This window comes from Plectropomus leopardus, chromosome 21, assembly GCF_026936395.1.
Source record: "Plectropomus leopardus strain MGB_pleo_1.0 chromosome 21, ASM2693639v1, whole genome shotgun sequence".
NCBI lineage: Eukaryota > Metazoa > Chordata > Actinopteri > Perciformes > Serranidae > Plectropomus > Plectropomus leopardus.
The window spans coordinates 1,004,731-1,018,733 of record NC_142196.1 but is presented as its reverse complement, the minus strand read 5'-3'; the positions used below and the strand labels follow the sequence as shown (position 1 = coordinate 1,018,733).

The 14,003-nt window shown below is 37.8% G+C and overlaps 1 protein-coding gene across 4 annotated transcripts in view; it reads right to left on the bottom strand.

The window, feature by feature from the left end:
* Positions 1-14,003, bottom strand: part of itprid1 (ITPR interacting domain containing 1) — a 66,534-nt gene that overhangs the window by 43,947 nt on the left and 8,584 nt on the right. For 2 of the 4 annotated variants that reach the window (XR_015775363.1, XR_015775362.1), the window contains exon 1: positions 4,341-4,579. Coding sequence is in view for 1 of the 4 variants with exons in the window: in XM_088072024.1 (XP_087928150.1) it covers positions 4,341-4,389 (49 nt within the window). In the remaining 3 variants the exon portion in view is untranslated. Of the gene's footprint in view, positions 1-4,340; positions 4,581-14,003 lie in introns of those variants that run through there. The other 2 variants (XM_088072024.1, XM_088072023.1) reach the window with 2 other exon arrangements.

The following is a 14,003-nucleotide window of genomic DNA, read 5'->3' as shown; positions in this document are numbered from 1 at the left end:
GTAAAAACATGGCGCTAAGGACCCGCTCCCTATATAGAAATAAACTTCTCATTCTAAGGTAACAAAAACACAATGATTCTTATTTTCAGCTGATTATACACTAAAGAAAACAGAGTCATTATCGTAAAACTTCGAATATAAGTCTAGTCCTAAATAAATGCCCAGTCCCTTTCACTAGCCGGATGTGGTGACACAATAAGGCCTGTCAATTAGAACCTTGGTCTTGTTACCATGCAGTTCATTTTTATAGATGGTCTTCAGATGTATAAAACCGGGTTGTTGGATACCTTCATAACCTTAGTAAGCTGCTTAGATCACACATACATGAGGTATATATGTTTAAACTTTTGTGAATTTGGACATGCTGCACACATGGTTAGCTTGTTCAGATTCTCTACAGTTCAGTTCATTCAGTTCATTTTACTGAAACTGCGAGCACCAATGAAGACAGTGATACCATCGTAGTAAACAAGAGAGAAACAAAAAAGAGATAAGCAGATGTAGGAGACTTTTTAAAAAATATATTTTACAGAATTGTTATCATTTTTAATCTTTTTTCAGGTCATTTCTCACTTTATATTTATTTGTTTTACTTTCTCATTTTTTAAAAAATTGTATTATTTGTTTTGTTTTTGTTTGTTTGGATTTTGTTTGTGGCAAATTTTCAAGTAATTTTCTTGTAACAGTAAGATTAAGATCCTTTGTGTTACTATAACTGTTTGCATAATTAAAGGCTGCAAATTAATCCATGTGCTCCAGTCATTTCTTTTCCCTAAAGACCTCCTGAGCTCTAGGTTACTGTTTGATAATCTGTTTCCTGATGGATCACTTATTTTAGCCAATTTTATGCAAAATTAACTCTTTACACATCCTGTGGTGATGTACTGTTCAGAACTGACTGACGGACACACTCATGTCCTCTGTGTGCTTCTCTCCATGAACCAAGACATCATATGTATAAACACATATTTGCTTACTGAACAGGTCATATTTCAAAACTGCAAGACCTGAATTAAGATAAATGTTAATTACATAACAGAGTAAAGATGCAGCTGTAGAGTGACTAACAGCTGTGTACTCACATTCTGCTGCAGGTGTGTGTTGATCAGAACCCTTCGTGACGTGCTGCCGTAGATCTTTTATAACCACCCCCTCTACTCTCTGCTGATTCATATTTTCTGCAGCAGTCAAGCATTATAATAACTTTCTTCTGATCCTTTCGCTTTCTATGCAAACTGTGCTGTGTGCTGTGCAGAAGCCAGGGCAGGCTGATTTGCCTGGTAAATATGATGCTTTGTTATGTGACGAACTATGTGATCAGGTCCAAATCAGGTCTATCACAGCCTGAACCAGCAACTGTCAGTCAAAGACACACCACAGTGGGGCCACAGGACCTTTTCAAAGAGTTTAAATCAACCAAAGAACATTTTAAAAAAAGAAACGGTAATAAAACAAAGTCTGTTTAACACTTATGATGCTTCTGTCTATAACACATTACAGGAACAACTATTGAAATGTTTTTTAATCACTCTTCCTATTTTGCATAAAGTTATCAGGTCTTCTCACCATAATGGTGCTACTGTAACTAGATTATAGTTAATGGCTTTATGCAGCTTACTATCTGTTTCAAGTGAAGCTTATATAATAAATGTGATTATGTCATGTCTTTATAATGTGACACACATATCCATTTTACTCCCTCTGTCAATCCTTTAAATTCGTGGATAGAAAAATAACTTGTTGTGTTGTTGTGTTCCATTTATCTGTCTCTTTAAGTCTCTTATTATATGAAAACAGGAGCTGTTTGGATCACTCACAGAAGCTTTATAACCAACAAATAACACTGACAACTATTGCAACCAAACTTGATGCACACACTACGCAGATTATGTAACTGATAACACTATATATATATATATAGAGAGAGAGAAAGAGAGAGAGAGAGATAAATAGATACATTTTAAATGTCTTTAAAACTACTAAAGCACTAAAGTACAAAATTATATTATTAAATTAGATTACTGCATGAACTGCAGTTACAATGGAGTTACATTAAGAAGCTACTGTCATATAATAAAGTTGAATACACTTCTGTTAAATTACATAACATTTAATAAAAAATGGTAGTAAGGAAATGAAATAAAATATTTTTCATTGTGAAATAAATAAATATACATATATAATTAATTACTTTAAAAAACAGCAGGAGCCATGGTGCTTTTATTTTGAAGGACCTGGCTAGTCTAAGGCAGGAAGTATTGTGGTTTTTGCTGTGGACTTGAAGCTTCAGGTCAACAGTTGGATGTTAGCGTTAGCAGAGAGTTAAACAGATACCGAGGTGCCTTGTGAGGATTCATTCACTCTGAGCAGGCAATGAACTAACAGCTCTCCAGTTCAGATATTACTTATATTTGCAGGTCACACTGGTGCTCTGAGGTCACAAAATGTGGCTAAATATTCACAATCAGAGCTATGCAGATACAAACACACACCTCGCCTGCTCACTCTACCATATATACCACACTACCACTCACACTACTAGTCATTAAGCTAGACTGTTCTCACAGCCCTGTTAAATGAGACGATTTATACTCTGTAAGCTGGAAATAAACTAACAGCTCTCCAGTTCATATAATAACAGTATTGTAAACTGCAGTAGTAATCACAAAATGTGACTAAATAGTTACGGTCTGGAGTTCTGCAAAATTCCTGCTTTGTGTGTGTGTCTCTGTGACAGAGAGCCAGAGGAGAGAGTGGGAAAATAACCCAAACACCGGTGGCTTATAAAAACAACGTGGCAATTTATTCTTGATATATTTGATGTACGAGATATAGTCATTTTATATATTGCACATGGCACAGGTTGCGATACATCAAGTATAGCTGATATAGCGCCAATTATTGGCCAGAGAGGACACTGCCATGTTCAAAACACCTTCAAACCTTTCATGCAAAACACGGAAATGACCATGACACCGTTATCAAAGCTATTTTACAAATCAATGTGTTAATCATTATATTGTGTTATAAAGGTATGCTGAGTATCATATATATCTGAGCTTCATACAAAGCGTTGCAGGTTATTTTCAGTAATATTCAGAAACCATCATAGCACAATGAGCTTGTGAAAGTTTCTTGCAGTCACAGCAGTGGAAGTCAAAGCCTCAAAACTTGAGTGTATTTTGAAAGAATCCTCTGCCTCAGGTCTGCACAATATGAAGTAAACTAGCAGCAAAGAGAAGGTCCCATCACAGAGTCAAAATAACATTTAGGGCCATATTCACAAAGCTTCCCAGTACAAAGAGTTGCTCCAAGTGACAACATTCATAGAAAATTATAACATTTTCTGCAAATTTACCCTTTAAGTTAAGACTGGGTCCTTGTAAAGATAAAACTAATTCACAGAGAATATTAGCTCTTAAGAGAGCTCTTAAGGAGAAAAACTGTGAGAAGCAGAGAGGAAGAGTTTTAAGACTTTCTTAAGCAGAGGAGGAAATGGTAGAAAAACAAAGAAAAAGGGTAAATATTCCCCAAATGCAGGATGACAGTGAACTAATGAAATGCTACAGATTAGATGGAGCAGGTAGAATGTTTGTGGTCCATGTCATAAGACATGAGCTCACATCTTCCATCAACATAATAATTATATAACGCCAGTATCAACATGATCACAACACTGAGATATTGCAGATATTATATACAGAGAGTTAATAAAAAGATACCAAAAAAATGGTGCACGAAGAATGTTTATGGTCAAACTCAATAGGAATATGCACACATTTCCAACCCAATGCAAAAATAATTTAACGATAGAAATGAAGTGCAACATTAAGATATTTGGCAACTGGAAAAATGTTACAGTGCAGCAGTGTGATCACAAAAAAAAAACCTTTCACAGTCTCATACTGTGATGCAGTTTCATTTCATATTTAATTTCCACTTGGTGTCCACATCTTACAGTCTCACAAACAGGTGTGTCTGTGGAAACCAATCACATCTTTTAAAAGAATGTGTCATCCCTTGCAACAGTGTCAACCACACCTCCTCACTAAGATAAAAGTCTCTATCTCTTCCTTGCTGTGGAAATTTTCCTAAAACACTACTAAGCTAGGACTCCTTACCAGAAATTTAGAAAAGTTAGGCACTCTGAGAGTGTTCTTAGAATGTTTGTAAATACGGCCCGAAAAGTCAGATCATTATCACTTTCAATCACTGGTATCACAATATCTGCAATAAATACATAACAGCTTTGCTCAAATAAATTCTAGCACTGTGCAGTGTAACAGATCTGCTGTATGTACATGTGGAGGAGATGAGAACAAGAGAAGAGGCGTCCTTACCGCAGAAACTCCTGGACTGTCCTCACTCCCTGGTTACCATATAAAGACGCTGCAGGAGAGAAAAGTCATGTTATCTGGACAAGGAAGCAAACATGGCATGTGGGGCCACACTTGACCCAAGCAGAGAGCAGAGCATCAGAGAGGAAGAAGGCAGAGCACAGAGAGATGTCTCCTGGATTTTCTCCTGGTTAAAAGTCAGTACATCCTGTCCAGGTCTGGTGTCAAGGCTCCTTGAGCTATATTAGGAAAGTGTTTCTCTCTGACTCTGTCTCTCCTCCCTCTCCCTTTTTTTCCTCCACTGAGTGTTTGGGTTTTGGCAGTCTCCTCTGCCTCCCTCTCCCTCACTGGGACTCCATTTGACGCTGGCATGGTGTCAAGAACAAAGTAGTCTTTCTCCTTGTGCGGTGCCATACTTTGTGTTTTTTTTAAATGCACACACTATTTTTGTCAAAAACTCTGACAACCAGTTAACGTACAGGCATTTCTGTAAGAGACTTATCTGTGTCCTCCGTGCACAGGTTACACTGTACTTACAGTGTACATCAATGTCTGTGAAAACATGGATGCTTCTCACACAGAAGCTCTCTACAACCAGCACATTTTACAGATGGTGGATGGTCTACAATTTAGTATCTGACCAAATGTCTCCCCTTCTGTTCCTGAGTTATGATGCTGAGTAATCACCAGTGTTTTAGCAGAACATTATGATGTCACAGTTGACCTTTGACCTCTTGGCTTTAAAATGTCACAACTTTATTATTATTTCCTGGTAGACATTTGGGTGAAATATGAGCGTATGAATTCTTGAGTTATGGCCAAAAACATATTTTATGAGGTCATGATCTTGACCTTTGACCACCAGATCCCAATCAGTTCATTATTAAGTCCAAATGGATATTTGTGCCAAATGTGAGGAAACTTCCCCAAGGCCATGTTCAAATATGGCGTTCATGAAAATGAAGGGAATGCAAGGTCACAGTGGCCTTGACCCTAAACACCATGTGAATATTTTTGTCAAATTTGAAGAAATTCCCTTAAGGCGTTCTTGAGATATTACTTTCATAAGACTGAGCATGATGAGGTCACAGTGACCTTGACCTATGACCACCTAATTCTAACCTGTTCATCTTTTGAGTTCAAGTGGATGTTTGTGCTAAATTTGAAGAGACTGCCTCAAGGTGTCCCTAAGATATTGCATGAGAATGGGCCAGTCAGCCGGATGTACATATGGGACAGCCTGCGGACATAACGTCTCTGGCCTTGGCTACTGCGGGTGCAGGAGCATAAAAAAAACAAACAAAAAAATAAATGATAGATGCAAAGCCAGGATTGAACTGAGGGACACAGGGAGACGCTCTGGTCAAACTATGACGTAAATATGAGCGTTTGTGTAAACTGATCTCAGACAGATTGAATTTGGTCTGTTAAATTTACAAAGTGAATGTTCACAATGACACAGTGCTGTGTTGAAATTGGGGATTACTCATTCTTTTTGCAGCTGAAAGCAGCCTGGCAATTTATTCAGCAAACGTTTCTACTTCATTACTATTTCTACTTCACTAAAATGATACCTTAACATTTTTTTATGGATTTTGTTTGTTTGTTTTTGGTTACATGTGGGATTAGTAAATGGACTTGCACTTGTATAGACTGCATCACTGTGACCTTGCACTAACACTTCCAGGAAAGGCTGGCTCTTATTTTCACCTGCAGAGATATATAAAATCATTGTTTACTTTTTTGATCATTTTCAGACAGTGTAGATGATTTGGATCTGTGGCAGCTTGCCATCAGTAAACAAATACAGGTTTTCGCAGTCTCAGAGATAGACACAGTTCATTTCCTTTTCACTGGATGTCCACACCTTGCAGGCTTCTAGAAGAACAACCAATCCCATCTGTTAAAAGCAACAGGTTTCCTAAGTCACTGCTAAGCTCAGACTCCTTGCTAAAATGTTTTAGGTTAAGTTAGGAGCTTTTTGAGAGTGTTGTCAAAATGTTTGTGTTCCTTTTGCTTTTCATGTACATTTTTTATGTGGGCTATATCTGTCCTCCAACTGTCACCTGTCACCTGTCTCTGCCATCTAGACTCTTCACTTAAGTTGAATGTTAAATATTAAAGCTAGATTTAACATTTAGATTTAATTTTAAACACTTTTATGTTACAATGACATTATCTTGAACATATTTTTTCAAGAAAGAATAAGTCTGACAAAGTTCACAAATAATGCTCTAAAAAGTGACTTTGAAAAAGTCACACCTCTTTTTATTGTTTTTAAGATGTTTTTATTGAAGACACTTTTCATATAGAAATACAAAAGAGAGAAGACAGACAAATAGCAAAAACAACAACAAACAAACAAAAGAAAAACAAACAAAAAAAACACATAATCAAATACAGTGACCCTAACAACCCCCCCCGTAACAACTTACATAAATTACAACTATCCCATGGTTACAACCAAAAAATGAAATACAATTTAATCAAGTGAGGCATGAGGCCCCAAGTGTGGATAACACGCATAGCACAAACATTAGATAGACAGAATAAAAAAAGAGGGGGCAAGTTTTGTACTGACTCACTAGTTTAGTGGAATTTAGTAGAATTATTTCTGGTGTACTATAGGATGTTAATTCATTTAGCAATTGTCTCTGCGATGTAGGAAGCTCTGATTTCCAATTCTGTAGAATACACTTTTTACCAGCTGTGCCTGCGAGTAATATGAAATATTTTTTAGTGATACTTATATTGAGCCCTTGTATATCTCCCAAAATCCATACTCTCGGATCAGGTGGGATCTTACTTTCATAGACTCCGAAGTTATTTTAATTATGTATTTCCAAAATTCTTCCAAAAGGGGACATTTCCAAAGCATATGGAGCAATCTCCATCACAGGTTCTACATCTCTGACAATTTGTAGTCTATGTGGAGTATAATAAGTTCTGTTATATATATCAACTGTTTGTCTGTGTTTTGTTGAGATTAGTACAGTTTGAGAGATTACAAGAATATTACCTCAGTCATAATCATTGTACCTGCAGTCAAGAGCCACTTCCCATTTATTCTTTTTGTCAATCTTATTGTAGACTGTCAAGTTACCATTTAAAATGATGTAGATAGCAGATATCAGCCCTTTACTAGTGTTCAGTGTTTCACGCATTAAATGTTTTTCAAATGAGGATTCTGGTGGGATGTGAGGAAAGTCTGTACAGTTGTTATGGTTTGGGAGTTAAAATTGTCTTTCAGTTGTGGAAAATTTGAAAAATTATCTTTAAAATATAAATCCTCAACCATTTTTATGCCCTGACTAATCAAATTTCTTATTATTCCATCTGTGATCTTATGAGAAATATTAGGATTATCACAAAGGGGAGTTTTACGAAATAGAGAGATGTTTACACCAATGGCAGCATGAGCTTCATGCCATGCAGAAAAGGAGTTTAAAATTATGGGGTTCTTAGTGAAGGTTAATAAGGTTTTCTCAGAGGTTAGAAAAGGAAGACAATTTAAAAGGACATTCTTTAATTGTTGTTCAATAGGAAGCCATCTTGCCTCAATGTTGGCAGCATTTAACCAGCATGGTGCTGGTCCAGCTGTCATGGTGTATACCTGCCTGCCTGCCTCCTCCTCCTCCTCTGCTGCCAGTACTTTTCCACTCATCCTCCCTCTGCTCACTCCACCTGCAAACCACGCCCACCTCCACAGCCTGCTCACCTCACAGCTGCAACTGATCACCAATCAACCCTGCATATAAGCCACTCCAGCACACTCACTCTCTGCCAGATTGTTCTTCAGCATTATGCGAGACTCTCCAGCGATATTCTGTCAGATCTTCCGACGCCGACTCTGCCTGTCCCCGACATTCCCTCCTCGCCTGACTCCTCGTGTACCTACCTGCCTTCCGTCCCTGACCACATGCTCTGCTTCGGCGTTTTGGAATCCTGACTGCTCTCCTGGTTACGTCTCCTCTGCCTGGCTTCGACAATCCTTCTGCTCTCTCCTCATCGGTACTGCTGCATTCGCGGACTGCTTTCCTGGTTACGGAACTCCTGCCTGCCCTCGACTATCCCTGTGCTCAACCGACGACGATCACTCACCACGTGTTGTCGGCTCGACGGGCTACGGGGCTTCCTGCTCTCCAGCTGCAGCAACTGCAAGGTTCGTGTCCTCTCTTCGTGGGATTCCCAGAGACTGTGTTTGGGCTCTCAGCCTGAAGAACGAACTTTCCACATCATTGACTTTGAGCAGTATTGACTTTAATCGTGTTGGTTTAAATAAAGTTTATTACCAACCGTCCCTGAGCCTCAGAGTACTGCATTTGGGTCCTACACTCACCCGTTTCACCAGCACCATATTGAATGAAACAGGGCTCCAAGATAATAGCACCTGAAATTGGGAAGGTTTAGCTCTCCTTTGGAATATGGAGCCTGAGGGGTTGAGAGTTTGACTCTGGGGGTTTTACCTTTCCAAAGAAAGCTACATATAGATTTGTTTAGTTTGTCAAAGAAAGATTTGGGGATTTTAAATGGGATGCATTGGGATAAATATAAGAATTTAGGGAGTATGCTCATTTTAATTTAATTTACTCTTCCAATTAATGACAGCAGAAGGTCCCTCCATTTTTGTAAATCTCTTTAACCTGATATAGTAGTTTTATATAGTTGTCTTAAAAGGTTTTATTTATGGATGTCTGAATTGCTATCCCTAAATATTTAAAACCATTTGGGTGCCATTGTAAAGGTTTGGTTAGGTTCTTGATATAGTTGTCCTGTATATTTAAGGGCAGAACCTCACTTTTTGTTTAACTTATAGCCAGAAGCTGCGTTATAATGTTGGAAACAAAAAAAGTGGAGGGAGTGAGTTTGCTGGGTCAGTTAGAAAAATTGAAAGATCATCTTCATAAAATGCTATTTTATGCTCACTTGAACCAAAATGAATACTGATGATTGCGAATAGTAGCAGCCAAAGATTCTATCGCTATCAAAAACAACAGCGGAGAACAAGGGTGACCCTGGTGGACACCTCGGGATAATGAAAAGACGTCCGACATTACTTCATTGATTCAAATTTGTGCTTCAGAGTGTTTCGATATAATAAATAAATCTAATTCCAAAATTCATCACCCTAAGAGTTTGAAAAAGAAAGCTGGGTTCGATCCTGTGGAACGCCTTTTCTGCGTCCATCGGCAGTATTAGCATGGGATCTTTTTGTAAGGGGGCTGCTTCTATTATATGAAAAATTCTATGCACATTGACTGATCCATATCGATTTCTAACAAAGCCCGTTTGGTCAACATTAATAATATTGGGGATAATGTCTTCCAATCCTAATGCAATTATTTTTGATAAAATTTTGTAGTCTGAGTTAAGGAGACTGAGGGAATGGTAAGAAGTACACTTTTGGCGATCCTTGCCCAGTTTTGGCAACAATATTATTGTAGCCAATTCCAAAGAGTTAGGGAGAGTCTTATTAGTAAGTGCTTTATTAAGATGTTTGTTATAGGGGTTAGAAGCTTATCAGAAAATGTTTGAAAATATTCAGTTGGAAAGGTGTCTGGCTTTATTATTCTGCAAAGACTACATGGCATCAAGGACCTCCTTTTCAGAAATATCAGCATCTAGACAGTCACTGTCATCAAAGTCTAGTTTAGGCAAGGTTAATGAATTTAAGAATTCTGTTGCTTTAGTGTTTTCTACATCATGGTCTATAGTGTCTCATAAAATAACTGAAATTCATGATTGATATCATGTGAATCAAAAAGGGGACCTTCCATCATCTGTAATAATTGAGTGTATAAATCTCTCTTTCTCTTCTCTTTTAATTTGCCATGCTAGTAGCTTGCTAGTCTTGTTTCCAAATTCATAGTAGTGGTATTTGGTCCTTGCTAAATCAGACTCGGCCTTGTTAGTACATAAGTTATTATACTGAATCCATTTTAAAGCCAACGTGTTAAGTGCCACATCACTTTTGGTGTGGGCGTGTTCACGCTCGAGATCTCTAATCTTGTTTTCCAGAGCCATGAAAGCATTTTCCTTTTGTTTTTTTTTATCTTGTGTGAGCTATATGAAAGAATTTGACCTCTCATATATGCTTTTAAGGCCTCCCATATATTGGCATGAGAAGAAGAATTTATATTAGTTTCCATGAATAGGTTGATATGAGCTCTCATAAAACTAATGAACTCAGGGTCCTTAAGCATATGAGATTTAAATCTCCAGGTAGAAGGTGTTGGGTGTGTGGCATACATATTCCATGTCATCATTAAAGGGTTATGGTCAGACAGTATAGCTGCTAGGTAGGAGCAGTCAGTGACCCTGGCAATCATACTATAGGATATTAAAAACATGTCAATTCTAGATTAGGAATTGTGAACATTTGAGAAGTTAAAGTCTTTTACTTTGGGGTTATGCTGATGCCAAATATCACACAATCCAAGATCCCTCATACCCTGAATCTGGACTGATGCAGCCTTTGAACGATCAAGAGATCTTGGCATGGATCTAAGGTTGGTTCTGAAACCAAATTGAAATCGATGCCAACCAGACAGCGGCCCTCAGCGGTTGCAAGTTTAATTACCAGGTCGTTAAAGAAAGCAGAATTGTCATGGTTTGGGCCATATATATTGACAAGTGTGACCCTGTTCATATTTAATTCCCCCTTAACTAAAATAAATCTACCATTATTGTCTATTTGTGATTATATTAGTTTGAAATTTAGTTTTTTGTTAACCAGGATAGCTACACCCCTTGCTTTTGTGTTGAGATTGGGTAGGACACATTTATTACTCCTCATTCTTTTTAGTTTAATATGTTCTGCATCAGAGAGGTGAGTTTCTTGAATAAATGAAATGTCAGTAGATTGTCTCTTTAGATATGTCAGAATTTTTTTCCTCTTGATTGGAGAGTTGATCCCCCTGACATTCAAAGAAATTAATTTTAGTTGACTAGTCATACGTTAATGCAAGATGAAACTGAAAAATGTTGGGTACCTCAGAGCAAACATATATCATGGGAGCTATGTAAATGACAATATCTATATAAGAAAACCATACCATACCCCCATAAGAGACCCACCCATTAATACCTCTTGAACTAAACATCCCCAGTGAGTAGGTTACTCTCTACTCTCTCCATAATGCCTCTCAACAGTTACAAAATAAGTATAATAAGCATCAAACCACATTAAAGTTTCTGGGAATTATAGTCTTCAATCAACAATATTCAGAATTTAAAGTGTGAACACAGGACCTGGTAAATCAATGTGAACTGGGCGTAAAGTATATCATATAATAATATTAATAATTTGACAATCATCCTAATCAAGTTAAACAAATATTCCAGGAGAACAGGTGGACATAACCACTATTTCAACAAAATTATTAAGTAGCAATGTAAATGTCCATACTGGTGTAGGGAACGAAAGTGCAAAAAAGACTGTCCTTTTGTTTCGGCTTTTAAACAGAAAAAGAGAAGACAGTATAGGGATGAGCAGAGGTCCTTGTTAGGCTGTTTTTCAAAGTAAGTGGCAAATAGTTAGCTCAAATATAAGGCTACCCTCTCCATAATCCGTATGCATCTGTATCCCCTCCGCGTCAAAACAGTGCAAACAGCATAGCCAGGTGGGAGTCACTCTGTGCGTAAAACGTTGTTTTCTCAGCTGCTCAGTTAGTTATCATTGTCAATGGTTTTCAAAAATTCCACCACTGCAGAAGGTGTCACAAACCACCTGATGTTCCCTCGTGTGTATAATTTAGTTTAGCTGAATGGTGAAGGGAATAAGCGATCCATCTCTCCCGAAGGTTTTTCTTGACATCCTTGAAGGTGTCTTTAAGGCGTTGCAGAGAAGGGCTGCAGTCAGGGAATATATAGATCCTGTTCAAAATAACCGCCTCTGGGGGGTTTTGCCAGCCGGTGTGCCCCCTTGCAGGTGATGAGAGTAAGGAAAATTTTCAGCGCAGAGGATTTCTGGTGTGATTCGCTCCAAAAATCCAGCTGCATCACGGCCTTCAGCTTTCACGGGTAGATTGAGTATGCGAATATTGTTACGTCTGCTCCTGTTCTCCAGATCGTCCACTTTGTCTTTGAGAGATTGGACCTCTTTCTCCAATTTCACGATGTGCATGGTGGCGTCTTTTATGTTGTCCTCATTTGCCCATATAAGTCCCTCCATTTCCTCGACTTGGTCGGATAGTGTCGACAGCGCCATTTCAATTTTAGAAAGTGAGGATTGGATGGAAGTTGTTTTGGAGTCTATTTGTCTTGATATTTCTTCCTTACTTTCCTTAATGGCCGACATAACTGTGTCAAGAGTGGGGCTTCCTTCTTTCAGGGAGCAGGTTGCCATTTTGGTTGTATGCGCAGGTCTGGTTCTTCGTTTGGACAGCGACGGAGTATCTTTAATACCCCTAAAGTTGTACTGTGCCATGCACTGCATCGAAGAAAGAAATACTTCAGAGGTTTTAAAATTGTGGTTATGAGAAGTATATCGCAAAATAAAAGCTACTGTTGAGATGCACCCGCGGATCTTACGTTTGCATGTCTTCCTTGTCGGCAGCAAACCGGAAGCCGTCACACCTCTTTTTAATCATGTTTTAGAGCTAAATGTTCTTTTAGAGTGCACAACTTTACAATCAGCACCCCATATCAATTCAGATCTCAGAATGTGATCTAAGAATCTTTCTCTAGTTTGTCAGGGTGTTGGCCTTGTATGTTGTATGTGACATTGGGCCTCATGCAAACAAATTTTCTCTTGTTTTTGCTCATATCCAGGATTTCCCTTTTATTTTGTAAGTACCCACTGATTTTATGGATAGTTTTTGAAGTTTCTGCTCTTCTTCTAGGTAAGAGGAAGTCTTACAAGTGGTCAGAGCACTCTTTCCAAGATAAAAGAAAATATCTCGTTTTCACAGGCCACAAATTGGTTAAGTTTAAGTTTTACATTTAAGGAACATTTAAAAAAATACATGCGTATCATTTACTCAAATTTAGATGATGCTTCAGAGTAATTATAATGGCTGGTTTATTAAAATTCAGGGCTAAAGAAATATATAGTATATTTAATGCATTGATCCCAGTTACTGTAATTTCAGTTGCTATGTAGTTGATTCATTAGAAAATTAATTGGCAACTATTTCTTTCATCTATAATTATTTTTTTATGCCAAATATATTTCATGGTTCCAGCTTCTCATATAAATGTGTATGATTTTCAAAATGTTTTTAATCATTTTGGTTTCTTAATTTTTTAAAAATCTTTTTGCATGTGTACTATTACTTTTATTACTTCAATACATTTCCTTGAAATCCCATTTAGTTTGCATGTTTTGCAGTCGTCCAATGCCAATGTCACTACTACAGACGCTCTTCCTCTCTTCCTCCTCGCTCTTCTTTCAACCTTTTTTGGAGTCATGCCTCCAGTCTTGTTCTTATGCCAGAGTCTTTGCACACGGCACAAAACCTGCCCTTATGTAGTGTTTAGGGGTCGTTACCTATGCTGACAGGTGACTGATGATCAATGGGATTCATCTTTGAGCACACCTGGTCAGAGCAGATATGGGTGGTTCAGAGCATTTGGTGAACCTGGAGTTGACTTCTGTTATATTTGCTCTTAGCATAAAATTAAGAGGAAAAAAAAGAGAAATTTAATAGAATTTGCTGCATGAGG